This window comes from Vombatus ursinus, unplaced genomic scaffold (assembly GCF_900497805.2).
Source record: "Vombatus ursinus unplaced genomic scaffold, bare-nosed wombat genome assembly UNPS02010769.1, whole genome shotgun sequence".
NCBI lineage: Eukaryota > Metazoa > Chordata > Mammalia > Diprotodontia > Vombatidae > Vombatus > Vombatus ursinus.
The window spans coordinates 4,547,287-4,575,111 of NW_020950547.1; the positions used below are offsets into that span (position 1 = coordinate 4,547,287).

Consider the following 27,825-nt stretch of genomic DNA (forward strand, 5'->3'; position numbering starts at 1 on the left):
CTTCAGAAGGTGTGTTTGCTTGATTGGTATATTGAATTGGTGTTGCATATTTTCTTGGAGCAAAATAAAGTTTAAAATGACAATACTTGGTGTCTACTTGATGACCTTTGCCTTGCAATAACTGAAGTCTGAGGCCCATGGGTTGAGAAGTTGTAATCTAGTTCAGCCCCCTAATTTTATAGATGAGGGAAGCCCAGACGGTTTGAGTTGCCCAAGGTCATACAGCTTAGTAGTAAGCAGAAAAACCAGGCTTCAAAATCAAGTCTTTTGATTCTTTCCATTGTATTACAGTTGTCTTAGCAACTTCCATATGCAGAAGGAAGGCAGTCTAGATTTTCAGGGACCTGGAAAGAAAAGATAGATTGGATAGATTTCTGTTGATTGGTAGAGAAAACTTGATTTTTACTGGAGTCCTGGATTCTTGTCTTCAACTTTGTCCTTTGAGACTATTCATTCTTTAATATTCATTTCACTGTTTGCTGTAGAAAATTGTTCCTTGACTATTCCAGGTGATAGTTGGACTCATTTAGGAAATAAAGTTTATGCTAATTGTAGTCTGTTTTGGATCTTTGACTTTGTGACTTTTAAAGTAAAGAATCATTGCCTAGCATTTTTGACATCATATTGGTAGCCAGAGGCTGAGATATGAATCATGAAGGGAAGTTTATGGGTCTTTCAGTTGGTTCTCTACTCAGCCCCTGCCATATGCCTCATACTAGATGAATATTAAAATCATAGAGGAGACCAAGGTTGAGGTGAATGCTGAATAGTGGGATGCCCTCAATTGAAATCAAAAAGGCTTTCATCTTGAATATCTCATTGCTAAAGATGGATTATGATTTCACTTTTCTGCTTCTTGCCAAGTCATCTCTACTATCTATACAAGCTTGTTTTACACTTGAATCAGTGGCAAGACCAAGGCAAAAGCCAGGTGACTCCTACTTCCTTTGGCTTCTAGTCCATCTTTGGGCAGTATGGGTAGTACGGGAGAGTTATTTACGTTCATATTATTATTAACCATGGTCTTGTTCTAGAAGCCCACAAAGTGAAACTGAGAGAGACAAGTAGTAGATAGAAGATAACCTGGATACCCTGTATGTATTCTTGTAGAGAATTATCCTCCCTGGTAACCTCAGAGGCAATGTGTGTTTAATAGAGGGAAATGAGGTTTTGATTGGAAATAAAGTTTATTGTGTCCTAGGCTCAGCTACTTCTCCCCCCCCACACACGCATGAACCCTCATAGAAAGAAGAGAGATCTGTTGTCCGTATTAGACAGCTTTTGATGGTGGGGGTCGGGTAGTGGGAGTGCAGAATGGGTAAGGGAAAGGTTTGTAAATGGGTATGACACTCAGCCAGAGGGGTCAGTGCTGCCCACAGATGCACAACCCCATTTGTGCACTTGAGCATGGCCTGGGGGAGCAGTGGGCCTGATAAATGTAGAGAGAGCTGCGTTTTGATTGAGGTAATTTCCCTCAGATGGGTCCCGCCATCCCATGAATCAAAACCTGTCAGCAAGGAGCTAAAGATGGAGTGAAGTTTATTGTACGTCTGTCTCCATGCGACACCATCACGCTAGCAGGGTCAAGTGAGAGAGATCATTAGAACTGCGTTGATTTAGTGGGCCTGTTGTGCACTTTCCCTGCAGGGCAAGATGGAAAGAGGCTTTAGCCCGGGAGCAGGGAATGTTGAAGGGGTGGGGATGGGACAAAATAAATAAAACCCTCAGCTGGGCAGGAGCCATTTTCAAGGCAAAGTAGGCTCTGTGGTGGTAGTGGGGGGTGGGGGGAGGAGGGGTATTATATTATTGTTCTGTCTGGAGCCCCTGGTGAATTTGGAGCAGATGTTCTGCCCAGGTTCCTAGTAGAGGCACCAAAGATCCAATTAAAAGGGAAGCTCATTGGGGGAGAAGGATTCCCTGAGAATTTACCTCCCCAGAGGTGAGACATAATAATAACAACGGTTATTATTATTATTAGTGGAAGGGGATGAGTGATGGTTGAAAGACTAATCTTCCTTGTTCTCTGCCTGCTCCAGTCTTTCAGCATTGATTTGAAAAGGTCAATATCGCAAACATGTTCCATCATTAAAATTTTTTTTTTTTTCAGAACACAATAAAGTGGACATTTTGATGAAGTGGGTGGCAGAGCCTAGGGAATGGATCAGGGTTGTCCCGCATAGCATTGGCTTTGCCCACTGAAGTATGGTATTTACCCTTTTTGATTCCTTGCCCTTTCTGAGAGATTATGACTATTGCTTAAGATGATTATATTTTTTTATAAAGCATTCAACCTGCTTTCTTCTTGATTGAGAGACTTGAAGGTTTGGAGGAGCTACATTTAAGAGGGAGGACTTGAGGAAATTTCAGTCATGAGTTTGCTTTTTTTTTTTTCTTCCCATTCCCAATTCTTACGTGTTATGGGACAGGCAGAGTGGGTCATGATGCAAACTTTTCCTAGTAACTTACATGATAAGAAATATCATGGAATAAGGAATAATTTCTAAATAAGAATTTTAGTTGATAGAATAAGTGGAAATGAATCCCAGGAAGGTAAATGTAGGGAATTGTTTGGTCTCAACCAAAAGAGAAGGGAGGTAACTATTGCCAACTTTAGGAAGATACTAGAGGAAATAGAAGGAAATAGGTTTTTGAAGTAATTTGTAGATGTGAAGTGTTGGGGTCCTGAGCGGTAAGAATGTAGATTCAGACATATCTCATAGACCCACCAACGTAGTATCCTCCTTCCTCCTCTCCTGGGACATGACTCTTCAGATGTGCTGACTTCACCTCGTTAGGATTGTGAACCCTCTTTTAAACCTCTTTGTTTCTCTGCTTAACATTCTGTGTTTTACATGGAATATGTGATTGGTAATAGCTTTGCCTTGATAGGATTGTAGTTGTAGAGCTGGGAGGGACTTCAGAGGTCATCTTGATTAACCCCTCATTTTGTAGATGGGGACATCAGGGTGTTGGGAGGTGGTGACTTGGCCAAGGTTACATAGTAAGTAGCAGAGCTAGGATTCACAGTGTTCTCTAATTCCAAATCTAGTGTACTCCTTCTGTGACACATAAAATCACTTTCTAACATATAGATGGATGAAGTTGTAGTCTTCATGCTGAGAATCTCACCATCCATCATTGACTTCCTACTTTAAATCAACCTGACTTTCTTTCTATCCGTCCCATACAATTAAATTCTAATCTTATAATTTGCTGGGGGCATTTGATTGTCTCAGACCAGTCAGTCAGGAAACATTTATTAAGTGCGTATGAGGTATCAGGCACTGTGCTAAGCCCTGGGGATACAAAAAGAAGCAAAAGATAGGCCCTGCCCTCAAGGAACTCACAATCTAATGGGGGAGATAGCAAGCAAATATGTACAAACAAGCTACCTACAGGAAAAATAGGAAATAATTAAAAGAAGGAAGGCACTAGGATTAAAGACTGAAGAATTAAAGAAGATGGGATTTTAGCTGGAACTTGAAGCCAGGGAAGTCAGTAGGTAGAGATGAAGAATATTCTAGACATGGAGGACAGCCAGAGAAAATGCTGGGACATGAGAGATGGAGTGTTTTGTTCAAGGAATAGCAAGGAGGCCATTGTCAGTGGATGGAAGAGTACATTGGCACAGAGTAAGGTATAAGAAGACTGAAAAGATTGGAGGTGGGGGGTAGAGGGAGTTGGTTAGAAGATTTTTTTTTTTTAATTTGGCTAGGCAGTGGGGTTAAGTGACTTGCCCAGGGTCACACAGCTAGTAAGTGTCATGTGTCATGCGCCGCATAGCTGCTCCGGTTATATAGGATTTTTAAGGTCAGACAGAGGAATTTGTATTTGATCCTGGAGTTTGAATAGAGAGGATGACCTGTGCTTTAGAAATGCCCACTTTAGGGGCAGCTAGGTGGCGCAGTGGATAGAGCACTGGCCCTGGATTCAGAAGGACCTGAGTTCAAGTCCCGCCTCAGACACATAACACTTACTAGCTATGTGATCCTGGGCAAGTCACTTAGCCTCGATTGCCTAGCAAAGAAAAAAAGAAATATCACTTTAGAGGCAGAAGGGAGGATGGAGTGGAGTGGGGAAAGAATTAAGGCAAACAGATTCACCAGTAGGCTGTTGCAGTAGTTCAGGCATGAGGTGAGGAGAGCCTGCAGGAAAGAGGTGGCAGTATCAGAGGAGAGAAGAAGATATATTCAAGTGATATTACAAAGGTGAAATCTACAGGCCTTGGCAACTAATTGGATAAGTGATGGGGTGAGAAACAGTGAGGAATTGAAGATGAAACCCAGGTTTCAAGCTTGAGGGACTGGGAGGATGGTGTTGCCCTTGACAATATGCTCTTTGAGGACCCATGAGTATCCATGTGGGTACTCCTTCCACAAGTGTACACTGAAGTCCCTAGTATGCCTTAGATGGTATTTAAAAGTTGCTATGGCCACGAATTTCAACATCCTGTAGTCTACCTGCTGATCTGAAAGCTTAGGTAGGTTGGTTCCCAGAAATACATTTTGGCTTTTAACCAAAACCTTTCCAGTGTGATAGGACCTGGCAGAACCTGTGATTTCATGTAGTGCTTTGTAGTTCACAAAGCACATCACAAAAAGATACCTAATTTAATCTACAACAGACCTTTGAAATAGGTATCCTCATTTTACAGATGAAGAAATTGAGGCTCAGAGAGGTTAAGTAAATGCTTGATGATGATGATTATGAAAATAAAGCCAGAGAACTATGCATGAAATGTAGTCTGCCCAATTAAAATGGTCTGATTATGAGTCCAGAGGTACGTATGAGTAAGAATTTCTTCAGACTTTAGTAATTTGGGAAGGCAAGTGTAGCAGGATCAAAATTAACAAGCTGCTCAGACCCTAGGATCCCAAGAGTCTGGTCTTCTAGGAGCTTGACTCAATTTTAAACAGTTGAGCACAGTTGAGCTGCACAGCTGCCCTATTCCTTACTTTAGAGAAGGTTCCTAGGAATATGGGAACAAAAACCGGTTCCCTTGTTGACTGTGGAGTGGAAACTTAGCAAACTTCACATATCTCTCTGAATTACTTACATGACTTTGTTTTTAGTCCTCCTTTTTAGAGCTAGAGCAGGCTGTCTGTGGGAAACCTTCCTTAGAGCTGTAGCCTACCTGTGGTCAGGCTTCATGAGGAGGAGAATTAGCAATGCTTTCAAGAAATATAAACTCCTGGGGGCTGTAAAAAGATCCAGCTCAGAAGCACCAAGCAGGAGCTCATTAAATAGTTTGCTTCAGTTCTTTCAGCCTGGCCTGGTGTTGGTTATCTTTATTACTGGTTGTAAATAAAGCCAAAGAAGTTGTCCTGTCCCATGGGGGCCTCCAGGATGGTGTGAAGCAAAGGGAGGGGGGAAGACCTCTGTCTTGACGTGCCAAGGACTAGAACATCTTTTCTTGGAAAAACGAAAACTAAAACTGTTCAGTCATCTCTCCTTAATTTTGGATGTTCACCATTATCCTGGGACTGACCTTTATAAGTTTTGACAGTTCGTATTCTTTTTCCTTATACCAAATATGCATATATATTGAATCTCGAAGTCATAGAGGAAAAATCCATAAAACTTTTCCAGTTCCAGTCTTAAAAGTTGCTGGAAGTGAACAACTTCAGTTAAATTAACAACAGGAGGAGGGTGCTTGGCTCTAACCAATGGCAGCCCAAATATCCTCAATTTGCAAGTCAGACAAGTGCACATGGGTCCATTTTTTTTTTTAAGCTTTTCCAGATTTCTTCAAGATTTTATGTGACACTTGTGGGAAGACTCATGTCATATTATTATTTTCTATAGGCCTTTCGATATCCTCCTCTTCACCCTAGACCCTGACCCTGGCTTGCCAGTTGGGCCTGTTGACCATCTTGGTCTCCTTTAGATAATTTAACCTATCCTTTGTAGGTATGACTGTTCTCAGAGTACAGCCTTGAACTGCCAGAGAAATTTAAATCAAATGTCTTGAGTTGAGAGATTTGATTTTTGATTATTACCATTGTTGCTTCTTGGCTCAATCCCTTTCATGAATGAAAGGCTACAACTTCAATCTAATTTTTGCTAGTTCTGAGGACTAGCCACGTGCAGATGGCTCCACATGCTGTGGCCTGCAGTTATCTCACGTGGCCCCCCTACTTGGTGCCTGCTTTGCTAATTCTGTGTGATAGTACCTTCCTAACCCTTAGCTCTAACCCTGGAAGAGGGAGGGGCACAAACAATAACTAATCAATTATAGCTTTGCTCCCCATTTCTCCCCATTCACCCAGGGTTCTTGTGGTCAGGAACCATATTGTTTCAACACTTCCACTTATTGTCCCCGAACAGAGCGAGGATGATGAGAAGCTGAAAAAGAGGAAGGAGCGATTTGGGATTGTCACAAGTTCCGCTGGGACTGGAACCACAGAGGACACAGAGGTAAAAATATGACAAGGGAGTCTGTAGAAGGGAGCAGAGTAACTTCCTTAGCATTCTTAAGAAGTTTTTTTGAATCAAAATGCTGCATCAGTTGCTTCACATTTCATTTTGGGGTGATAATGTACATATTAATTATGATCAGTAACCTTCCAAATAATTTTGATGAAGGCCATTTTTGCCCTTAGAAGACTCACTCACAAACTGCCCAACCCAGCAGAGATATGGACTCAAATAAATGAAGTCTTCATTCTTATCACTTTGTTTACGTAAGTCTGTATTGATATGGAAAAATGGCTATAAGGGTGAGTTATCATCCAGCCATCTCCCTACTTCTGATATCTTAGACCTAATCCTTGCCTCTAAGAACTGATATATTGACTGGTAATACATGTAAGAAGACTAACACAGTGTATAAAGAAACTAGGTATAAACCTGAAATGTAAGTACAAAATAACCTATACCATAGTGCACCCTTAGGATTATCAGTCGGTGGTACCTTTCCGCTTTGAGATTGAGAGTTAAAGGAATGAGTATTCCACACCTCAATTCTATTTTTATTCTTCCCAAATCTTACCTCTTCCTGTCTGGCTTCAAAGTGACTATTGATTTCCAGTGTCTTACAAAACCATACCCCTTTGAGGCAGCTTGAGCATTAAATATCAAGTCATCTTTATAAATAAACAACTAAAACTTCAGTGTTTTACCAACCTACTCCAGCCAGAAGGACTTGGTATTCTGGGAGTAGCTTCAAAAAAGAGGACTGAATCCTTCACTCTGATCTCTCCTATCTCCTTCCAGAGCAAATGGGTGTATGTTTTTGGGGGTGGGATGGGAGAAATGGGGTCTTCATTGTTAGCTGCTTGTAAAGACAGAAGTGTTATATATTATTGGTAAGTGGCTACTGCAAGGACTTTTGGAAATAAATATATGTTTATTTTGGCTTAAAGTTTTGCACAAGGTTTAGTTTACTTTAGTTTGTCCAGGGAAAAGTGTTAAGCGAGTCTTGATCATTTGGAACTTGGTGTCAAAATTCCCAAGCTGATAAGGCCATGAGGATGAAGATTCTTATTTAGAAGTCAAGGAAGGAAGAATTGTCTTTACAGGGGAGAGGGGGAGGTGTGTGTGGGAAATAATCCTTGAGGCACATTGAGTTCATATGAATAGGAAGTGTTTTTGTTTGATGCCTAAGACTTGTGTCAGTGGTCCAGGTGGTGATAGGGTAGGGCCCATATGCACTCACTTTCTTTGGATGAAGTCTAAATTTTACCTCCCTGTGAATAGCATGGCATCTTCCTCTTACCCTTGACCACCCCCTCCAGTGGAAAAAAAAAAAACAACTCCTTATTTGCTGGGGTAGGGAGGTGGCAGGGGTGAGGATGAAGGACTCTGTGCTATTTTGTGAGGTCACTCCCAGAACAAAAAGGTCTTTTTGCAGGTTTTGTGCTCTCTCCAGTCTCCCTCCCTTGAGAGATCCATGATTGGGGCTTCTGTTTCTCCTCCCTCTAGCTATTTATTCTGTTAGAGATGAAGATTTATATGCCTCTCTCATGGATAGGCTTGGAGGCCTATCAAGGAGCTGCTGCTAGGGCTTGAATGCCTGGGAGGGCATCCCCCCTCACCTTCCCCTTGAATAGCACAGGGTTAACCCTTTGCCCTTTGAAATCCCCCACCTCCCCATGCCTAGAAGGCTTTTCCAGGCATTTCAAGAGGCCATTGTTTCCAGACCTACAGTAAGACACTACCAAAGCTGAGTGGCCCTCCTTCCCACAGGAATCTTACTATTTTCCATCCTCTTATTTATTCCCCCCTGTTCTGCCTGGGACTTGGAGAATCAAAGACCTGGCTGCCAAGTCCAAGCCTGGGCTATCACTTGGGCTTGGACCTTGTGACAGTTCATGTGAATTTGAGCTAAGGAAGCCAGGAGCCTAGGCTACTGTTCTCCTTCCCCCAAACTCTCTCTAATTTTTCTCCTCTTATTTCCTCTTCACAGGCAAAGAAGAGGAAAAGAGCAGAGCGATTTGGTATTGCCTGATGAGAAGTTTTTGCTGCCTTCTGCTGTTGATGATTCCCATCTCTGATTCTTCTTGGTTATTTACATACACACATGTGTACAGACAGGCACCTTCTTGGGCTTTGTTCCCTGATGAGGGGGACATGTATCCCAGATACATACACAAGCCCTCAGCAGCAGTTCTAGCTTTTTGTCGTTACAACTTCAAGGTGTTTTTTTTTTTCTCTGTTGTTGTTTTGTTTTATTTTTGAAATTCTGGTTGTTAATTAAAAAAATTTAGAAAAGAGATGAATGTGTCTGATTGGATGGTTACCATCTGGAGGTGATCTGAAGGAGTTTTTGATGCCAGTTAGATCAAGGAAGGAGCTAACATCCCTGAGAGATGGCTTGAATACCACCACTTCCTTGAAGTGATGTAGAGAGGCTCCTACATTGGCCTCAGCAATCACTCTCCTAGGAACTGTATGAAGGCCTAGATGGCTTTTGAATTCCTGACCCAAAAGTTTGGGAGCCCAGTAAGAGAGGGGTGAACAGTTGGAGGTTAAAAGGATAATACAGTTCCAAGGGGGTGACGCATAGTGGTATTTTTTTGTAGTCTATGCTAGCAGAAGGGTCTCTTTGCTGGGGTGGAACTTGGAGCCCTGGAGGAAGCAAGAGGGAAAAATACTTGTAGCAGGGGGCAACTACCTACTGGGAGTGGGACACAGATTCCAACAGTGGTGGGTAGGTAGACCTTGATGGTTGTAGAACTTAAGGGTGAAAAGATGGATTAGATTCTTTAGGAATATTGAGGCAGGTGAAGGGGTATGAGGAATCGGACGAAGCAAATCAGAGACTTAATTAAGCCATATGCCAAGATCATTTGTTGGGAAAATAATAGGCCTGGAACTCAACCCCAACTTAACCTGACCCTTAGTCTAGTATTGCCCCTCTAGGATGTCCTCATCTATGACAGAATGATGTCATTGGAATTTTTGGGGGGAAGGTGTTCCTTTACGTCTTACTGGAAGCACTTTCCAACCTGAAATTGAGTCGTGGGAGAAATATGGTTCTTGTTTTAGCTTCAGGTTTGTGCCTAAGGCTTCACAAATGACTGACACATGCCCTTCATCTTTTTTGGACGTCATGATCTTGGAGTTTATCCACCTAGCATTCCATTGAACACTTAATTAAATATTTTTGAGAGTGTATGAAATTAAAATCTTAGAATTTGATATCTGAAGTTGAAGACCCCAGTATAAGGGTCAGAATTCATGTTGCGGCAGTCATATGGAAAAGTCTTAGGTCTGTTTTATTCCTGTGAGTTTTCCCTATGGATTCCTGAACTCCCATCCTACATCTTTCTTCCCTAACTCCCAGAAGGCTTTAGAAGCTCCATAAGAGTAACCTATACTTCTTTGTCTCTTAGAGATCATACTTAGAAATTGTCATCGGGCCAAGATGACAGCCCTGGAGAAGGAAGGCTTAGGGTTGAATGCCAACTTTTAGAACGGAGATGGAATGAGTCCTGGGCTTATCTTTGAGCTCCTTTGTAACATACACTTCATTTCCCTAGAATTCAAGAGCAACTTGTTCAGTTATTCTAGTCCCTAGGACTAGGAGGTGGGGGAAATGAAGATCTTGCCGAACGTGAGGCTGTCTAAAATGTGCATGTACTCTTCCTTCTTCAGTCATTGTTGAAACTGAGGGATAGTGAGCTGCTAATTTCCAGATGTGGATAAAATTTTTTTTGTCCTGGGTTTGTGCCTAAATAATGAGGCTTAGATCAACTGTCTTTGGTAGCTTCTTCGCTCATGCCTAGGTCCCTCTTAATTTCCTGATGAAGTTGCTATGTAAAGGTGTTGCCTGTTCTAGTTAACTTGGGCTGTTTGTGTTGCTTTTGACACAGTGAGGTTGAGTGGTGAGAGCCAAGCTGGGTGGGACTAGTGCTGGGTTTTGGAATGTGACGGACTTGCTGCCTCCTGGTGACTAGGGCTCCCCACTTGGAGTAGGGTTATTGGCTGGGAGTGCCCCTGTGCTGTGAATGGCACCTAATTGATTTTTCCTCTCTGAGCCAGGGGCTGGTCATGACTAATTTGAGCTGAATAGCTGCAAGAGAGAAAACTGCAGGGAGCACGGTTGAGTGTGGGAAAGGCAGTGGAGGAGAAGAGGGCCAGGGTGAGTGGGGAGACTTGGACCAAGTTGGTCTGTTGCCAAGTCCTCCCTTGGAGGAGAAAGAACTGAAACAGGTGTTGGCCTGGACGAGTGAGCGAGGCTTTGGTGTTACCGGAGGGGTAATAGACAAAAGGAGAAGAAGGAATCGAAGGATTTAGGAGGGGAAAAGGTGTCTTTTTGGTGCTGGTGCACAGAACAAAGCATCGCAAATAAATCATATCACCTGGTTCCTTTTGTACCTCTGTCAAAGGCCTCTTGCTCCACAAAACAGATAACATCTCAGGCTTAAGGGGAGGCATGACAAGGAGGGAAGTCATTAAATTGGGTTCCTCTTTCCTTTCTTCACACACTCTTGGCTTTAAAAACAATCTCCCTTTTAGTCTCTTGTCTTGAGGCCTCAAAGGACTCTTCTGAAGCAGAAGAGCCAAAGTCATTCCAGTTCCCTGCCTTCATACAGATTGGACCTTTTATCAGCACTCAATCAAGAGATCTTCAGGGAAGCTGACACTCCTGTTTCCGTGACTCTGTCTTCTATAAGTCTTCCTTGAGGCTTAACACATTCCTTTTTGTTGTAATCTGTTTTGTTTCTGTATCTAAAGTTAGGATGGACAGCTGCAGGATCCTACCCTCTAAAGAAGACAAAGTAATTCTATCTATGAAGTTCAGCCATTGAAATTGGTGGAAAAGTATTACCTAGTGTATGTGGAAATAGGAGTTCGTTCTTTTAGTTTTTGTGATTTTCCTCTATAGCCTTGAGGAGTGGGGTCCCATGAAAATCCCTTCTACTTCCTCCTCACTACCATTTGGTCCCTTACTCCCTTACTCCCTTCCTCCCTCCAATTGGGGAGGGATCTTGGGGGTCAGAACCTTGACCAGCCTGTCCTGTTGGATGGACTGACTCCTAGGGAATAGGGTTGGTGTGATCTCCTTTGATCCCAGATCAGTAGAAAGGTGGAGACCCATTCTTCTATCCCCATGAATGAAACTATCCTGACATTGAAAAAATTTCTTTCCCCAAATAAATGTCTGGTTTTGGCACAGGGACAGAAAGCCAGGTTTGGGCACTGAAGAGGAGCAGAACCCAGGCTGTGGTTTCTGGTGGGCTGACAACCCTGGACTTATCTATTTGTTATGGGTTGTACTTCTAACCCAAGACCCTGGATTAGATAAGTAAAGGGTCGTGGGTATGTGGAGCTAGGGGGCCCCAGGGCTGTGAAGGGAGCAAGGGGAGGAAAGTCAGTTAAACTTCTGACACTTCTCCAACTAAACAAACAAAGCTTTACAATTGGAATGACCTTCCCCCTCTCTGCCCTCTCCCTCTCCCTACCTCCCTTGTCCTTCCTAGGTACTGATGCTGATGCCAACTTTCCCTCTTTCTTCACTTTTTGGAAGTGGTTTCCATCCACTGAAGGCAAAACCAGAGAGATTGAGTGACATTCTGGAATGTGAAAGAATAGGTTGCAGTTGAGTGAAGATTGACTAAGAGTTAGAAATGGCTTAAGAAGAGCAAAGCCTGAGAATAATGTAGTAAGAGAAGGTAGGGATTGGAAGCTTTGGAAGAAAGAACATGGCACTGGGGAATCATAGTCTGGTGGACTCTCCAGAAACTGTCCCATCCCTTCCCTAACTATTGAGTCCCAACCTCAGTGACCTTAATCTTTTTCACACTTATTTGTCATAAGGTCAATTATGCCATTTCCCTCCCAGCTCTCATTCTTGAGCAATTTTCAGATTCATTTTGTTGGTCTTGCCTCATCCTAGTTCAGAAGTTACTTATATTGTTGGTCAAGGACCTTGTGGTTTCTGTTCTGCCATGGCATCTTCCTGCCTTAACTCACTCATCCTATTTTTCCACTAGGTCATCAGATCTCATTTGCTAAAAGCACTGGCGGGCACTAGACGTATTCCCTTCCCCACCCAAATCCTTCACACTTTCTCAATGAACTCAGATTTAACTCTGCTTCAACTCCATTCTTCCTTGTATACTAAGCCAGAATACAGATGAGGCAACTGGCCCTGAACCTGGTATGTTACCTGACCACCTAGCAGTCATTAATGAAGTAACCTTTAAAAACTGAAGGGAATTGGTCTTCTTAGTTGTAAGGCTATATCTTTTTTTTTTTTTTTTTGGTGATTCTTTAGGTAACCTGGGATAGGAACTTTTGGGGGTATGTTAGGGTTCAAGGACCACTGGGATAAGGAATAAACAAGGGCAGAACTTTCTTGATATTGAACAGAGCACACTTGCCCTTGTTTTGGAGCTCTAACTAGAGACATGGAAGAGCTTGGACTGCCATGAAGAAGGTAATTTTCCATTTTCTAAGTTTCCAGATAAAGAGAACCTGTGACAGTCAAAGTCATCTACTCCATTTGTCAGGGGGTCAGTCCCCCTTGGAAGTCTAGCCTTCATCCCTCTTGTAGTTTCAACTGTTTATCTGTACTCCTTGGAAATGTTCCCATTCTGCTTCTCTGGAGATTGTTAATAGGGAGCTCTTCAACCTAAGGCTCAGTCTTTCCAGTTCTTCTAACTCTTGCACTCTCAGCCTTCTCATTCCTTGTCATTTTTTTTCTTCAGATGCCCAGAATTGTGCTCATAGTAGACAGTTACTTATTGACATTTATTGAATTGACTTCCCTGCCCCTAAGAAGCTGCAGAACCCACTTAGTAAGGAGTGATGGAAATTAATAAATAGAATATTGACATGGAAATCAGGCAAATAATGGTTTGCTTCCTAAACTGAGCAGATCTCAGCTAGGTTTGTCCATGTGAGGCAAGAATATGGGGTGAGGCCAAGGAGAAATAGCTAATTCCTCCTTCGACTTTCTTCTGAGTGTCAGGGCCTGGGGCACTAACTGCCCTAGCTATACTCTGCCTCAGTTTCCTCCCCACAGGAACAGGTAGCTGTAAATGCCTCAACCAGTTGGCCCTGCTTAGTTCCCCTCCTCCTTTTATAGGACCTTGGGGAACAACTAGCTTCTCTGTCTCCACACCCAAGGATTAGACATTAGGAGTGGAGAAACATGAACTGGATGAAAAGTATTTGGTGGGGGTAGGGCCTGTATACTAATATCCCACTTCAGAAATTGCTGGTTTGTGTTATGAGGGTCCTCTTTCCTCAATTCCAGGCAGAGTAGGGAGTATAGGAATCACGTGAGAAGTGGTATAATATTTTTAGCTCAGGCCAAGTGTTTGGAGTCATTTATGTGTATGTGGGAGTGAGAGGGTGGGGTACAGTATAATCTAGTCCTTCTGCCCTTGTACCCCGTATTTCTACCCTCAGATATTCTTGGGTTTCTGTTGTCATGATGACAGTTAGGTCCAGGGCAGAGTTAGGCAACTCTGTCATAACTGGCATAATGAGTATTGTCTGGTTTTCCAGTCCCTGAAAAAATCCTAAAGGCATCTAAACACACAAAGACTTTAAAAGTAAGGTTATTAATATCTTCAATGATAGCATCAATGTGTTTTATAACCATGATGTGAGGGTCTTAAAATGCTTGGTATGGAATATGGCCTGCCCACTTAACTTTTCTAGTCTGTGGTTCCCTCAAGGTCTAAATTTGTGATCCTCCGACCTCTCTGGGCCTCAGTTTCATCATCTGGGATAGAGGTGGCATAGTGAAGCAAATAATGTACCTGGAGTGAAGACCTGAGTTTGACTCTTCCCTCAGGCACATAACAGCTATGTGAACCATGGACAAGTTACTTATGCTGTCAGCCTATTATTTTATTGACTGTAAAATGGGCATAATAGCACCTACCTGACAGGGTTCTTGTGGGATTCAATTGGGATAATAATATGTAAAGTATTTTACAAATCTTAAAACACTGTATAAATGATGTGAGGGGGTTGGACTTAATGACCTCCAAGATCCCTTCCAACTTTAAATGTTCTGTAAGAAGAGGTTTCTCTAAGCCTCCAAGTGATATATATCTCCAACCCCAAACCCATCCTGACTAGCCCTAGAATCCAGCCTGAGAGTTCTGTAGTCCAGAGATGGGGAAATTTCAGGTTTTGGACTCATGGACACCTTAGGGGAAAATGATTTGGTTGCCTAGCAACCAACGGATTGACCAAATGGCCACATTGGTTTCATTTATGACTTTGGCAAAGCAGAAGAAGCTGCTTTAGGGAAAAGGAAGGCAGAGAAAGGCTGTGGTTGAAATCATAGAATTTTAGAACTGGAAAGCACCTTTGGGACCATCTAATTCAACCTCTTAGGAGGGAATTCTGGATCCGCCTAGGGTTATTCTGTCCTTCCTCCAGGCCACACAGAGGATTGTTTTCATCTAAGTTCTGCAGAAGAATTTGGACCCTCTTATGTCCATGTTCCTTCCTTTACTGGGGAATTAATATCTTTCCCCTCCATGTGCCTTCTTTGGGAGCAAGGAGAGATTAGTCATGCTTCCTTCTGTTGTCTGTGCAATGAGATAGGTAGCATGTTGGAATTCTAACAGCATATGTTTGAATCCTGCTTCTGCTTACTTATGTGTGACTACAATGCGTCGGTCACATTTAACTTCCAGGAGCCTTTTCCTGATCTGTAAAATGAGGGGACTGGGTAATCTTTAAGGCCCCTTCTAGCTCTGAATCCTATGAGTTTGGCTATAGGAGGAGGAGAGCTCAGTGCTAAACTCTTTGACTTTATTATTTTTCTTTCAGGTTCAAGTGCTAGATTGGGTCATGTGACCACCCCAAAACTCAAAAAAAAAAAAAAAACATTTAAAAACCCAAAAAAGGGCCAATGGCTATCTCTGTCCTATGTCACTTAACTCAGAAACTGCCCCATGTCTTCATTTCCGTGCATCCTTTGGGAGACTTGTCTTGGTAAAGAAGTTCTCTTTTCTTTTAAGGCCTCCCTTGTGCCCCCTGACATCCCTTCTCCTCATTACCCCCAGCCTTCTCAGATGACCCGTACAGAAACAAAGTTGTTCGCGTACACAGTGTTGACATATACACAAAAGTAAATAATAATTATGATATGTTCAAAGGGGGCACTGTCTTTGTCCACATACTTGAAGCAGGGGAACATTCCCTAGCTCCTTTTGTGTCTCTGAGCCCTGTCTCTAATAACCTCTTTGGGGGGACAGGAGATTGAGACACTCAGTAGGTTCATGTCCAAAAGAAAAAGAGCCTTAGATTCCCCCAAGGTCTTTATTTGGTAGGAGTGGGGGTGTCTTCTAAGTATCCCCCCAAGTTCAAGGCTCTAGTTTCCCTTAGAACCTGTATTGGGAGGTCATATGATGCCCCTGCCCCTTGCCTGGCCCCTGGGCCTGAGATCAGGTGTTGATTCTGGAAGAGTCATCTTCTGATCTTGACCTCTCCGGTTCTCCCCTCCCTCCCCACCATGGATGTGGAGTGGTGGTGATGATCGTTTTTCTTGGATTGGGGTAGTAAGAATAGTAAAGAATAGGGCTGGAGAGGAAAGACTGGGGAACCTGCCAAGATTAGGAGGTAGGGGTGAAAAGGAGATGTCACCCCTCCCCCAAAGTACCTTCTCTCCTGAGAATGGGAAAAAGAATGCCTTGCAAGGCCCCCATCATCCCCTCACCAGGGAAAGATAGTCAAGTTCCTTTGGCCAGGTTCCTGCACCCTCCTCAGGGCAGGCTAGAATATGGTGGGCCTTCTGAATAAACTTGCCAACAACAATAAGTCTGGTGCCTTTGACCTTGGCCCAATCTTATCCCCAACAAGGCCCCTGGTCATAACTGTGACCACTCAGAGCTTTGCCTATCGAGGCATATCTTCATATCTCTCTAGCCTTCTATAGGACTAAAGAGGGCCCCAGGGATCTTGATGAAAAATGAACCAGTGGAGGGAGAATTCCCTTAACTCTTCGTTGAGGGCCCTATTTTGTGAAGCCTTCTGCTATACATGATGCTTCCCAGTCCACCAGACCTTAAAACTCCCTGCAGCCCTCAACATCCCTCACCATCCGCCCTGGCCCTCCTTGCTCCCCCAAATATCGAGAGGTATTTCATGTCCGTAAAGTGCCCGTGGTAAGTGCTCAGGATTCATCTCTTTGCTTCAGCTGCTTGCTGCTTCTGTTCCACCAAGAGGAGGGAACTGAGGCATGGGGGGGAAGGAAAGGGGAGAGAAGGATAGGTGGGAGGGGAATGCAGTTAGGAATTGGGAACTGGGGGAAGGGACAGGAGAATGACTTGCTTTTGGAACCCATCTCCCCCTACTCTGCCCTAACTCACTTGTTGTCATGCTCCATCCCCTACCGCACACAGTTTCTGATGTGTCCACTCTTTGCTGCCAGGTATTACTGGCTTCCAAAAAAAAAAAAAAGATAAAAATCATAATTAGAGTAATAGACACTTACTTTCATAACTTCCCCTTCCCTGCTTGCCCTGAGCTTGTGGGACTTGGAATACTCTCTCCATAATTCTTCCTTCCCTTGGTCTGCTACTCTCCAATTCCCAGCCCAGGGTGGTAGTTTTTATTTAAACTCTTCAAAACCTTCAGTGAGAATCACCACTAAACTCCCCCCCTCCCCCAGTCCCCACTCCCCCAACTAGTATAGTTCCTGTTTTCTCTCCCTCAAAAACCCTGGAACTCAGGGGGCCTCTAGTTTCAAGCTATGGCCCTTTTACTGACCTGAAAATGGCAAGGGGAAGAGGGATACCACAGGCTCTTTGGTCTCTCTTAGCTAGGGGGCATTTGTGCACACTGACCAGTCATCATTGCCTTCTAGTTATATCACTGAACAGGGGAAAGGGTAAGTCTTGGAGTCATTTGCTGTCATAACTGAACTTGGATATGTTGGGACTTTGCTTGTTCCCCCCTCCCTCCCTTCCCCCCCCCCCCTTTCTGGGCCTTACTGTCTAGGACCACTGGCTCTACAATTAAACTTGAAAGTGAGCTGTGTGGGGAATTCAGACTCCCTCTGCCCCTAACTCACAACCCTGGATGTTTATTATACAAGTGCTTGAGTGGGTGGGTATTGGGGTATAAGCAGGGTTCCATGACTTAAGGAGTAAAATAGGGTACTGTGGAAGAAGGGGAGGGGGAATCTCAGAATCTTTCTATGTAAAGCCAAACACCAGAAATTAAAAGAAAAATAACAATAAATAAATAAATAAATGTCAAAATCCTTCCCACTCTGCCATCCCCAACTCCTACCCCCTTTTCCCCTGTCCACTATGGGAAGGAGGGAGATATCTGGGCCTGGGTTTGATACCCCTTTCTCCTCCTCTATAGGCCATGGTGCATGTAGGGAATGTCCCATCTTACACCAAACCCTTCACCAGGCCCAAAGAAAAAAAGACTTGGTATGAGGCTTACTCTCTGTCCCTATCTGTCCCTATATTTCTCACTTGATTTCATCTCTGCCTAGTCTCTCTCTGCCTCTTTTATCCCTTTGTCCTGCTCACATTCTTCATATCCCTGTCCTTCTGCCTGTCTCTATCTCTGTCTCTACTTCACTCTCTCCCTCTATATCTTCTTTCCACACACCCTCATCTGCAAATCCCAAACACTCCCCAACTTGCCCGTTGCCCTTTCCCCCACAGATCCCTCACCCCTCTTTTCTCTATCCCCTACCTTCCTCTGCTGTATTGCACACTGCTTGGGGTGGGATGGGGAATAGGACATTTTGTTTAAGAGGGGTTGGAGGGAGGAGCTCTAGGGCCTGGGTGGGGGGGAGGGTCTGGGCTGGGGATCCAGGGTGGGGTTTGTGGGGGGAGAGGGTCCTTCTCATTCCCCACCTTAAGAGCAGCCACAGCGATCCACCACCATGCCGGGGATCTTGCCGTAGATAATCTGCTGCTTATCGTTAAAATAGAGCATGTTGATGGGGGACATCTTGGTGGGAGTACAACAAGGCCCAGCTGAGCCTCGGGGATTAGCCTGCTGCACCAGGTGGGTATGTGGGTACTTCTGCATGAACATATACTCGCACTGGCCAGAACAGTAGTTGGCCTTGTAGCGTTTGGGTGCGATGATCCAGTCCCAGCCGAAGGCCTCAAAGTCCACAGTTAGTGGGTATCGGCAGCAGCGGGACTCACTGGAATGCTCATCACAGTCGAGGCCCAGATTTCTCCTGGACCGTTTTGTATTCTCCAGCACATGAAGCTCCATGAATGGGTGCTGGCAACGCAGAGGGAAAAAAAATGTCACAATGCTTCCTGCAGCACCTCTTGTCCTCTAACTCTTCTATTTCCATTCTGCTCTCAGCCCTCAGACGCCCAGAAGGATGAATATGCATGCTACAGGTACTACCTCCAATTTTTTCTCCTAGCCCCTAAATAACCATCCCTAACCCCTGCTAATAGGGGTAAGTCCCCATTAACTAAACCTTTTTGTTCCCTGAATTCCATCTGGCCACCCCAGCTCCCTGGCTAAGTCACCAGCCAAGTCTTGGACTTAAACAACTCTAATACAGTAATACCAAATCACAGAATGTAGAGCTGAAACAAGGTAGATCTCAGAGATCATGTTAGACTTAGTTCAGTCCCTCTCTTATTTTACAGATGAAGGAACTGAGGCCAAAAGAAGGTAAATTTGCCTAAAGGTTGGGATGCAAACCCAGATCCTAATGAATCCCAAAACCAGTTAACTACCAATTTCCATGCTCTTTGAATATAGCTTTATCTGTGAAATCTTTCTACTGTAATTTGTGCCCAAGCTCAAATTTCCTCTAGCCACTGTGGTTCTAAGTTAGGAACCCTGTTCCACTCATCTATATGGTTCCTCCCAAAAAACTCTCTAAGTGCTGAATTTTGTTCCCTCTGACCTCATTAACCCTTAGCCCCAGAACATCATCTGATGTTCACTTTCCTAGTGATTCTCTTTCGTGAATCTCTGCCACTTTTTTCCAGCAACCCCCACATTCCATTCTGCTACCCCTCTCCCTCAAGGCAGGGTTTCCTATATAGCCAACCCTCCCCCCCCTTCCCCCCACTTGCAGTGCTCACCAGCCCTTCAGCCCCTGGCCCCAGGGAGGTAACAGCCAGGTCAGTGCCACTGGGATCGAAAGCGTTGATCTCAATGCCCCAGTTACTTTGTGGCTGGCGGAACCAACTGTGCAGCACCTGTTTGAAGTCGATGCTCTGCCAGTGGCCCGATCTTGAGTGCAACTCGATCTTGAGGGATCGGATCCGGATGTGGCGCCGCCCCCCACCCCCACTTCCTGCAGTTCCTTCCCCACCGAGGGGCTTGAGACGAAGGATTTGCAGGTAGACAGTGGCAGGTCGGGGTACTGGCCTCAAGTACACCCACAGCTGGGCCTTCAGCACTTTTGTGAACATCACTTTGGGGCTGAAGTGGAAGTGGCAACAATGGGGGCTGCCATCTGTCTGCACAGCAGGGTCCGCTGGAGAAGGAGGAGAGGACAGAATCAGTCAGGGATGAGGGGCAGGGAGAGCTCTAGGAGCAAGAGAAGGGGGTCGGGGGCCTGAGGCAGAGCTCCTCTCTCCCCCACCCCCCCATAGATCATGGGCATTTTGATTCTGGCTGAACTCTTACAGCTTTCCTAATTCCTCTTAATCACAGGATCCCTGGAGTGGTCTCTACCTAGCCCCTTAACCTTCAGGCAGAATGGCTTCCTCACTCAGCTGGGGCTCTCACCTCACTTCTATTCTGAAAGCTTCATCTATTTTCTGTTTCACTCTTTGACCATGTCCCCTATATCCTAAAGATTTCTCTTGCTCTTGTTACAACTTGAGGTCATCTCTTTCATCCTGTTCTCACGGGAAATGGAAAGCAGGGGGCAGTCAAACAAACATTTGTCAAAGCAACTGAGGCTGTATTGTAAGCATTGTGCTAGATTGCTTGAGGATAGAGGATACAGAGGTAAAATCTTTACACAGTAGGATGAGGAGGGATTTATTTTTTGGAGGAGAGCGATCATTCTTCCTCAGCTTCTCATCCTGGTGTGTGTGTGTGTGTGTGTGTGTTTCCTTTAGGTTCATCCTTTAATATACATTGTAGGCCTGGGGTCACATATAAAAGGGAAAGAAGGTTGCAGCCTCATATGAATAAGCCAATATTAATAGCACTTTAAGGTTTGCAAAGCACTTTACAATACACCCACATACCTTGTTTGATCTATGAAACACTCTCTGGAATTCAGACTAGTATCCTTTTGCCATTCTGAACACCCACAATGACCCTTATAAAGCAGAAGAGATGCTACCAAAATCCCCCTTCCTTATATGCCAAGGCTAATTTCTTGTCCCTACTATCATAACTTGTTCCATTGTTTGAGAATGGGGCAGAGCAGATCTTCTCCATCTTTCTTTGCTTGCCACTCAGCAATACCAACACACATTTTAAGGATTAGGTTCTTAAAGAATAGCTTCCATTGGATTCAGGAAGACCTGAGTTCAAATCTGATAAGTGTCAGATGCTTGACACTTATTAGCTGTGTGACCCTGGGCAAGTTACTTCACCCCATTTGCCTAGCAATTAAAAAAAAAAAGAATAGCTTCCAGAAGGGAACAATCCTTAAACCAGTTCAGTGCCAGATGCTATATCCTCATATGCTATAACCTCACATGCTATGACCTCAGAGAGCCCTTTTCCCTCTGGTATCCAATGGAGATAGGAAATAATTAATCCTATCAGAAGGTAAGATCCATCTTTTCATTGGATTTTGAAAAGTCTCTCTTGAGAAGAAGGGTGAGGCATCACCCCTTCTTTGCCTTTTTCTAATCCCTAGTCTTCTCCAGCCTCAATTGCCTCCAGACCATATAAGAACCACCACTCCATAGAGACAGATAAGGAAATAAGACATGAAAAAAGATCCAGGAATGGCTACAAGAGATTTGAAGGGGCGTGAAGAATGTCCTTATGTGCTTATTGATATATAATATGGGAACAATTAAATCTCTGTTTCCATCACCCTTGAGTGACCCTTCCTGGTGGGGGTTGGGGGTGTCATGAGAATGGCAAAGAGATGCTTAACGGTCATGCCTTTTGTTACAAGTCTCAAGAGTTTTCTGCCTCAGCAACTAGAATTTTCTTGGGTTTCTTCCTTAGTAACCAAGGTAAAATGATTAACATGATATAAATCCCCCGAGTGGGAAGACTAAGCTGGGACAAACAAACTTCCTTATGCCTCCAACTTTCAAGTTAAGCAGTTCAAAATGAAGGGTAAGTCAGAAAAGTCCATGTCAGTGGAAAAAAGGAGGGAAAAAAGAGGGCCACCTGGGCTTATTGGGGAAAGAAAATAATCTTTTGCATACCACATGAGTGATCTGTGTCAGCTAGCCCCCTCCTTAGCCAGCAAAGCCCATCTCTTCTTATGTAGCTGCTCTGCTAGAGTCCCCTTGTCCCAAACTGTAAGTCCACTGAGCTGTCCAACAGCCAGCCAGGGCTGGGAGCCAGGATCAGGTTTTATTTCTCCATGCTTCTGATTCATTTCACTGAGCAGTGTGGCATATGACTGCTGATACAGTGTTTCCCCTCACCCCTTTACTATGTAGCATCCCTTCTTCAAGGTGTGCAATGATGGGACTGCAGAACACAGCTCTGGGGAAACAAGGATGGGAGGAGAGGAGAGAAGAAATTGATGAGTACAGATGGGAGAGTGACACAAGATCTGATATTGGGAAGACAGTGAAAGGGAGAGACTCAGAAATGTGGGGGAAAGGAACTGAGGTTAGGGTAGGAAGAAAACTAAAGAGGAGAGAAGCAGTCAGTGGTGGTAGAAAGTGGGGAAAAAAGATGGGAAAGGAGGGAAAAGGGGCACCTGAGCTTTAGGGGGGGAGAGAAAAAAGAGAGGAGATATAAGGCACTAAGCAGTCAACACAAAGGGGGGATTGGGGAGCAGCCAGGAGTCCCCAACACACCACAGCCTCAGACAGTGAGGAGGGGGCAACATCTGTGTTGCATTGAGCTGTTTGGTGGCAGGCAGCAGCGGGTCAGGTTTAGTAGGCGGCGCTGGGGTTGGGGGGGGCTGCGGTCGGGAGCGAGGTCACCGCACTATTTTCAGCTAGAGCCCATCCCCCCCTCCTCACCCCCCCCAATGCACACTGGACAGGGGCCCAGAGGGCCTGGGGGCAGAGGGGCAAGTTAGGGGTTTGAGGTGGGGGAGGTGAGATCTCATTCGGTTCCCTACTTGAGGGAACTGACTGGAGGGGCTGAGGTTGAGGGGTGAAGAGGCTATGGGGGGCTCTAAGGTCAGGCACAGGAGGTTGGGAGGGGTGGGGCCTGGGGTCCAGGGTTGAGTGCCCGGCTGGGGTTGGGGGAGGGGAGGAAAGGGGGGAGGGGAGGTTCTCTGCTGACAAACACCTCCCCTGATTAGCGGAGCACAAGTCTCTTATTAAAGCCGGTCCCTGGGGATTAGACTATAAAAGTCTCTTTTTCCTTTTCCCCTCTCTCTTCCCTCCCCTCTCCACACTCCCCCTCCCTTCTCAAGATCTCTGGCTCGTTCTTAAAGGGGACGTATACCCCCGGTCCAACTCTGGGCCCCTAGTTTATTCCTGTTTTAGGGTGGGATGGGGTTTACAGGGGCGGGGGTTAGGGGGACCGCTTGTTTCATCCTCCCTCTCCCCCTTCAAAACTGCCGCCTTCCTTTCTCCGTCGTCCAGTCATTCCTGATCCCAGTGCCAGTTACCTAAAAACTCGTTTAGTTAAGGGGATGCCTAAAGGAGTTTAAAACTCTTCCAAACCAATAATTATACATTCTGGGACCCCTAACACAGCTGCGAAGGTCGGCCTCAGCCTATGCTGCAAGGAGCAAGTTTCTTAAATCCCTCACTATAAATACCCCCCTTTTTTTAGAGACCAGCGCTCTCCCCCTACTCCCCCAGGGCTGCCCTGCTGGGTCACAACTCGACTCTTAACTGTCGTGCCTTCTTCATCCTGGACCCCATTATTCTTTCCCACTTGGAACCCCCAAAAGTCTTGACTCTGAAGAGGAGATTGAGTTCATTCTGGGAAGTGTAGAAAAATACTATGCCATAATATAAGGAGCTTAGTAGGGTGAGGCCCCCTACCAGCTAGCTCTCAGTGCCACCTAATAGGGGGCATTTTCTATATGCCAGACACTCCCTCACCCCCAAGCTTTTTACAACCATCTGCCTATAAAACCAGTCCCCCCTTCTGTTCAGAGGCCATAAAACCAAATAGTCTTGGGGGTGGGGTGGGGAGCCAACTCCCAGGGGAGAGGAGGGGGCTGGTCCCCCTGGAGTTTGGGGGGAGACCTGACTGGGGGAGGGGCATGGGGGATCACATGACCCCCTAGGGATGGGAGGTGGGGGAAGCATTGGCCTGGATTTTCCAGGTCATAAAATTTCAAAGCCACAAGTCTATTAACATGTTCACCTTCCGCTCCCCCAGGCAGCCAAGAACGAGGATGCTGGGTGCTCCCCCACTCCCAATCTCTTTCCATGCCTTCCACTCCCCCTTCTGGGTTTTGATTCCGCTCATCATGTTTCTATATCCTCCTAACTTGAGAGGGGGCACACCTTCAGAAGTTTGACCTACGATGTTGACTAGAGGATTCCTTTCTTACTCAACCAACAGTAGATGGGAACCCGCATCCTAGTGTCTCATGGTGCCTGAAGAATTGGCAGGTCAAACTGGATTTCAATCCCCCCACACTAACTCTGGGGGTTGGTAGTGAAGAAATCAGGAGAGAGAGCCTGGAACATGGGTATTTTGAAGGAGCAGGTGCTAATGGATTCTAGAAGATTTTCAAAGGTTTGACTCAAGTGGGCATGCCTAGGGTGAAAATTTGGGGGCACTCCAGGGTCATAATATTATGCAGGCAGGAGCTGTGTTTGGAGTGCCTACCATAGCAATTCAATTTGGAATTAGAACACAAGATTTGAATTTTTAATCCTGACTCAGGATATATATATATATATATATATGTGTGTATATATATGTGTGTATATATATATGTGTGTATATATATATATATATAGTAAACAAAATGTGCAAATAACTTCAAATCAATTTCTCTCTGCCTCTAAACTCTGATCTTTTGAATGTTAGAACTGTCTCTTCCACCACTCTCAATACCCCACTACTCAGGGTAGGAGAAACTAGGTTAAGGCCAGAGTCTGAAAAAAGGAGCTGTTTGCAGGAAGAGCTTTATTAAAGACCCGTCTGCCATCCAAACCAAGCAATACCTAGAAAACTTTGCCTACTCCATCTTCATGCATTCTCTATCTCTCTCCTTCCTTTCTCAACTCTCCCGGTGTGTGTGTGTGTGTGTACACTGCTGGGGTCATCACTGTATATCATTCCCCCACAAACTTGGCCCCAAACTTCCAGGGCGCTCCCTCTATGACTGGTGTGGATTGGAATAGGAGAAAAGGAGGGGAAGTCCCCCAGGGGTCCTAGCCTGAGCCTAGTGGAAGGGATAGCGTCTCTCTACTTCTTGGGGTAAGTCCCTCTGATTTTGCCCCTGGCTTCGATTCGAGGACAAGGGTATTATCTCGAGGGCTTAGGTTGATGTTGGTTTTTGAACCATTTGGAGGGCAAATTTGGGGCACACCGTTCAAGTTGCTACCTTCCTCAGTCAGGGGACTAGGTGTCACGTTGGGGGCACTTTTCTTCTTGTCCAGGTACCGGCGTAACTCTCCCCCCTATTCAGGTCCACTCCGCTTCAGTCCTCCCCCCTTCCCCCATCCCACACTCCGTTCTCCCGGAAAGGAGACGCTAGGCGTCCGGGCCGAGGTCACTTACTTTCCTGGGCCATGCTGATGACGGTCTCGGTGGTGGCGTGGTACTCGTCCTCCTCCAGGAAGTCCTCAGGCTGCAGCGCGTCGCCTTGGAAGTCGTGTAGGTCCAGAATCTCCTGCAGGGGGGGCGCCTTGGGCAGGAGCTGCTTCACTACCTCGCGGCTGATGTTGGGCGCTTCCTTTAGCCTCAGTTTGCTCAAGATCTGCGACTTGATGCTCTCCAGCCTCAGCTCCTTGCTGTGCTGGCGCCACACGCACACGGGGCAGCCCTCCGGCTCCTCGGACGCCTGGGTCCCGCGCTCCCCGCCGGCCGCCGGGCCCTCGGCCGCCTCCCCCCGGGGCCGCAGCTCCAGGGCGAGGAGCAGGAGGCAGAAGAGCACTGGGGCCGCGGGCACCATGCTGGAGGGGAGGGGAGGGAGGGCTGGGGGGGGCGGGGACGCCTGAGTCCCGTGGGGGGAGGGAGGGAGGGAGGAGGGGGGTCGGGGCCGCGCGGGACTGGGGGGCTGCCCGGCCGGGGGGGCCGGGGGGTGGGGGGGGCCCGGGGGCGGCGGGCGCGGCGGGCGGGGCAGGCGGGCGGCAGGGGCGGGAGGCTGGGGGGGCCGGAGCCCGGGCCTGGCCCTTTATAGCCCCGGCCCCCGTGTCGTCAGCGGCCGCGATTGGCTGCGGAGCCAACAAAAGAGGCAGCGCTGTCATCCTAGGCTAGAGAGGGAGCCCAGAGAGACTTAGAGATAGAGACGGTGGAGACAGAGACTCCTCAGGGAGACAGGGAAAGAGAACCGGAGAGAGAGAATGGGGAGTCTCTTGGGGGAGAGACCCAAGCAGCACGAGACGCTTGCAAGGCCAGAGACAGGAGAGACAGAGACACCTGTGGGGGAGCCTGGAGAGACAGAGACTCCAAGAGGGGAAAGACAGGAATCGGGAGAGACAGGGACAGAGACTAGAAACTCATGAGAAAGAGCCAGAGATGGTGAGACACACATGGCTAGAGAGCATGAGACCTCTGGAAAGACAGTTCAGGAGAGACTGAAATAGGGGGCTAAAGCTTTCTTAGAGGTACAGAAAGGGAGAAAGAAAGATGAGGGAGGGACAAAGACAGAAACAGAGACCCAGAGAGAGCGAGAGAGAGAGAGAGAGGCAGCCTGAGAGAAAGCAGTTTGAGTTCCACACTGGGGACAGGGACCCAGAAACCTAGGCAGAGAAATGGAGGGGAAAGAGAGGATGAAGAAAGAAGGAAGAAGGGAGTACTACTTGGACAGAACAGGACAGAGGAGATGCTAGCCAAGAAGAGAGGGACAAAGATGGAGTGCTGTGAGGATAGAAGGGAAAGAAGAGGGAGGCAGAGTTGGAAGTGCACAGGGACAGTAACTAAATGATACACTTAGATGGGGGTTGGGGGGGATGAAGGGATAGAGAGAAGCCCAGAGAATGGAAGGATAATGTGGGACAATGCTGAAACAAGCGTGTAGGAGAGAGAGAGACAGAGACAGATTCAGAGGCGGAAAAATTTGTCAAAAAGACTGGACCACTTGGGAGGAAAAGTATCAGAGTCTTGGAAGGAGGAATGACATTGAAGGAGAGGGGTTGAGGTTAGGGTGGATAGACACCAAGTGGGAAGGAAGATGGAGATAATGGAGAAAAAGAAGCAAAGGCTAATGGATGATCATGGGCAGAAACAGGAGTCAGACAACACCGGGTCCAGAGGCAGAGTCAGTGCAGTGGGAAGAAGGCTGGTTCTGGAGTCTGACCCTACTTCAAATTCCTATTCTAACACTACCACTTGTGAACTTGGGCAAGTGACTTCACTTCTCTGGGCCTCAGTTTCTTTATCTGTGAAATGAGCAGGTTTGACTAGAAGACCTCAAAGGTCCATTTCAGCTCTACCTCTAAGATTCCATGTTTCCTAGACTAATACCTGAAGGTCCTCAGAGGAGAATAAGAAGCACTGAAGAAGCCACAGGTTGGAGTAAAAGCATTTATAATTTAGATGACTAGAGTCGGTCGGGAGGTTGGGAACTAACCTTTCAACAGAACCTTTGAGCTCAAGAGTATGTATTTATTGAGGAGGTTAAGACAAAGTGGCAGTATGTTGGAGTGTGTCCCTAGAGTCTGGAGGGAAAGAGTAGCTCAGCCCTGGATTGATTTAAATGCTAAGATTCTGGTTCCTAATCCCATCTCTACTTTCTGGTTTGGGTTTCCCTTTTTCCTAGGATCCTAGTTTTCCCCCCAGATTCTTTATTTCCTGATCTCTGAGGCCTTGGGGCATTCTCTCTGAAGTTCATGGGTGATTTTAATCATAACGTCTTTGCTAAAGTGGCTATATCCTTCTGATCCTTCTCTAGGATCAGAGTTTAACAAAGTTTCTGATTCTGTATGCCCTCAAAGACCACCATGGGGGGTGAAGAGGTGGGATGCGCGTGAAGAAGTGCAAGAAGATGGAGAAGGGTGAAGTGAGAAGCAGAAATTCAATTTGAAAAACATTTATTAAGAACCTACTCTATACAAGGTTTTGGATATACACAAACACACAAACACACATATACACATATATACATATACACACATATATACATTACACACATTAGGTATCTATATATAGATA

The 27,825-nt window shown here is 45.8% G+C and overlaps 2 protein-coding genes across 3 annotated transcripts in view; one reads left to right on the forward strand and one right to left on the reverse strand.

The window, feature by feature from the left end:
• The window catches only part of SARNP (SAP domain containing ribonucleoprotein), a 39,471-nt gene extending 30,780 nt beyond the window's left edge, over positions 1-8,691 (forward strand). The window contains exons 10-11 of the mRNA XM_027854976.1: positions 6,328-6,417; positions 8,408-8,691. Coding sequence (XP_027710777.1) covers positions 6,328-6,417; positions 8,408-8,449 — 132 coding nt within the window. The 3' untranslated portion in view covers positions 8,450-8,691. The remainder of the gene's footprint in view (positions 1-6,327; positions 6,418-8,407) is intronic.
• GDF11 (growth differentiation factor 11) lies at positions 327-25,624 on the reverse strand. 2 transcript variants are annotated; one of them, XM_027854973.1, is made up of 4 exons: positions 25,231-25,624; positions 19,506-19,903; positions 18,297-18,678; positions 327-344 (listed from the first exon to the last, which is right to left on the reverse strand). In XM_027854973.1, the coding sequence occupies exons 1-3, from the start codon at positions 25,622-25,624 to the stop codon at positions 18,298-18,300; spliced, it is 1,173 nt and encodes a 390-aa protein (XP_027710774.1). In that variant the 3' UTR covers positions 327-344; position 18,297. The 2 variants fall into 2 exon arrangements, with proteins under 2 accessions (XP_027710774.1, XP_027710773.1); XM_027854972.1 differs by lacking the exon at positions 327-344 and having other exon boundaries at positions 15,215-18,678.
• Between the last annotated feature and the right edge of the window lie 2,201 nt (positions 25,625-27,825).

Bases quoted from the DNA above. Each gene is read 5' to 3' on its own strand.
- GDF11 (XM_027854973.1), bottom strand. From the start codon at position 25,624: ATGGTGCCCGCGGCCCCAGTGCTCTTCTGCCTCCTGCTCCTCGCCCTG. The intron at 19,904-25,230 runs GTAAGTGACCTC...CTCCTTCTCCAG, and splicing joins CATCAGCATGGCCCAGGAAA to CGGACCCTGCTGTGCAGACA. The intron at 18,679-19,505 runs GTGAGCACTGCA...CTGCGTTGCCAG, and splicing joins GGCCAGGGGCTGAAGGGCTG to CACCCATTCATGGAGCTTCA.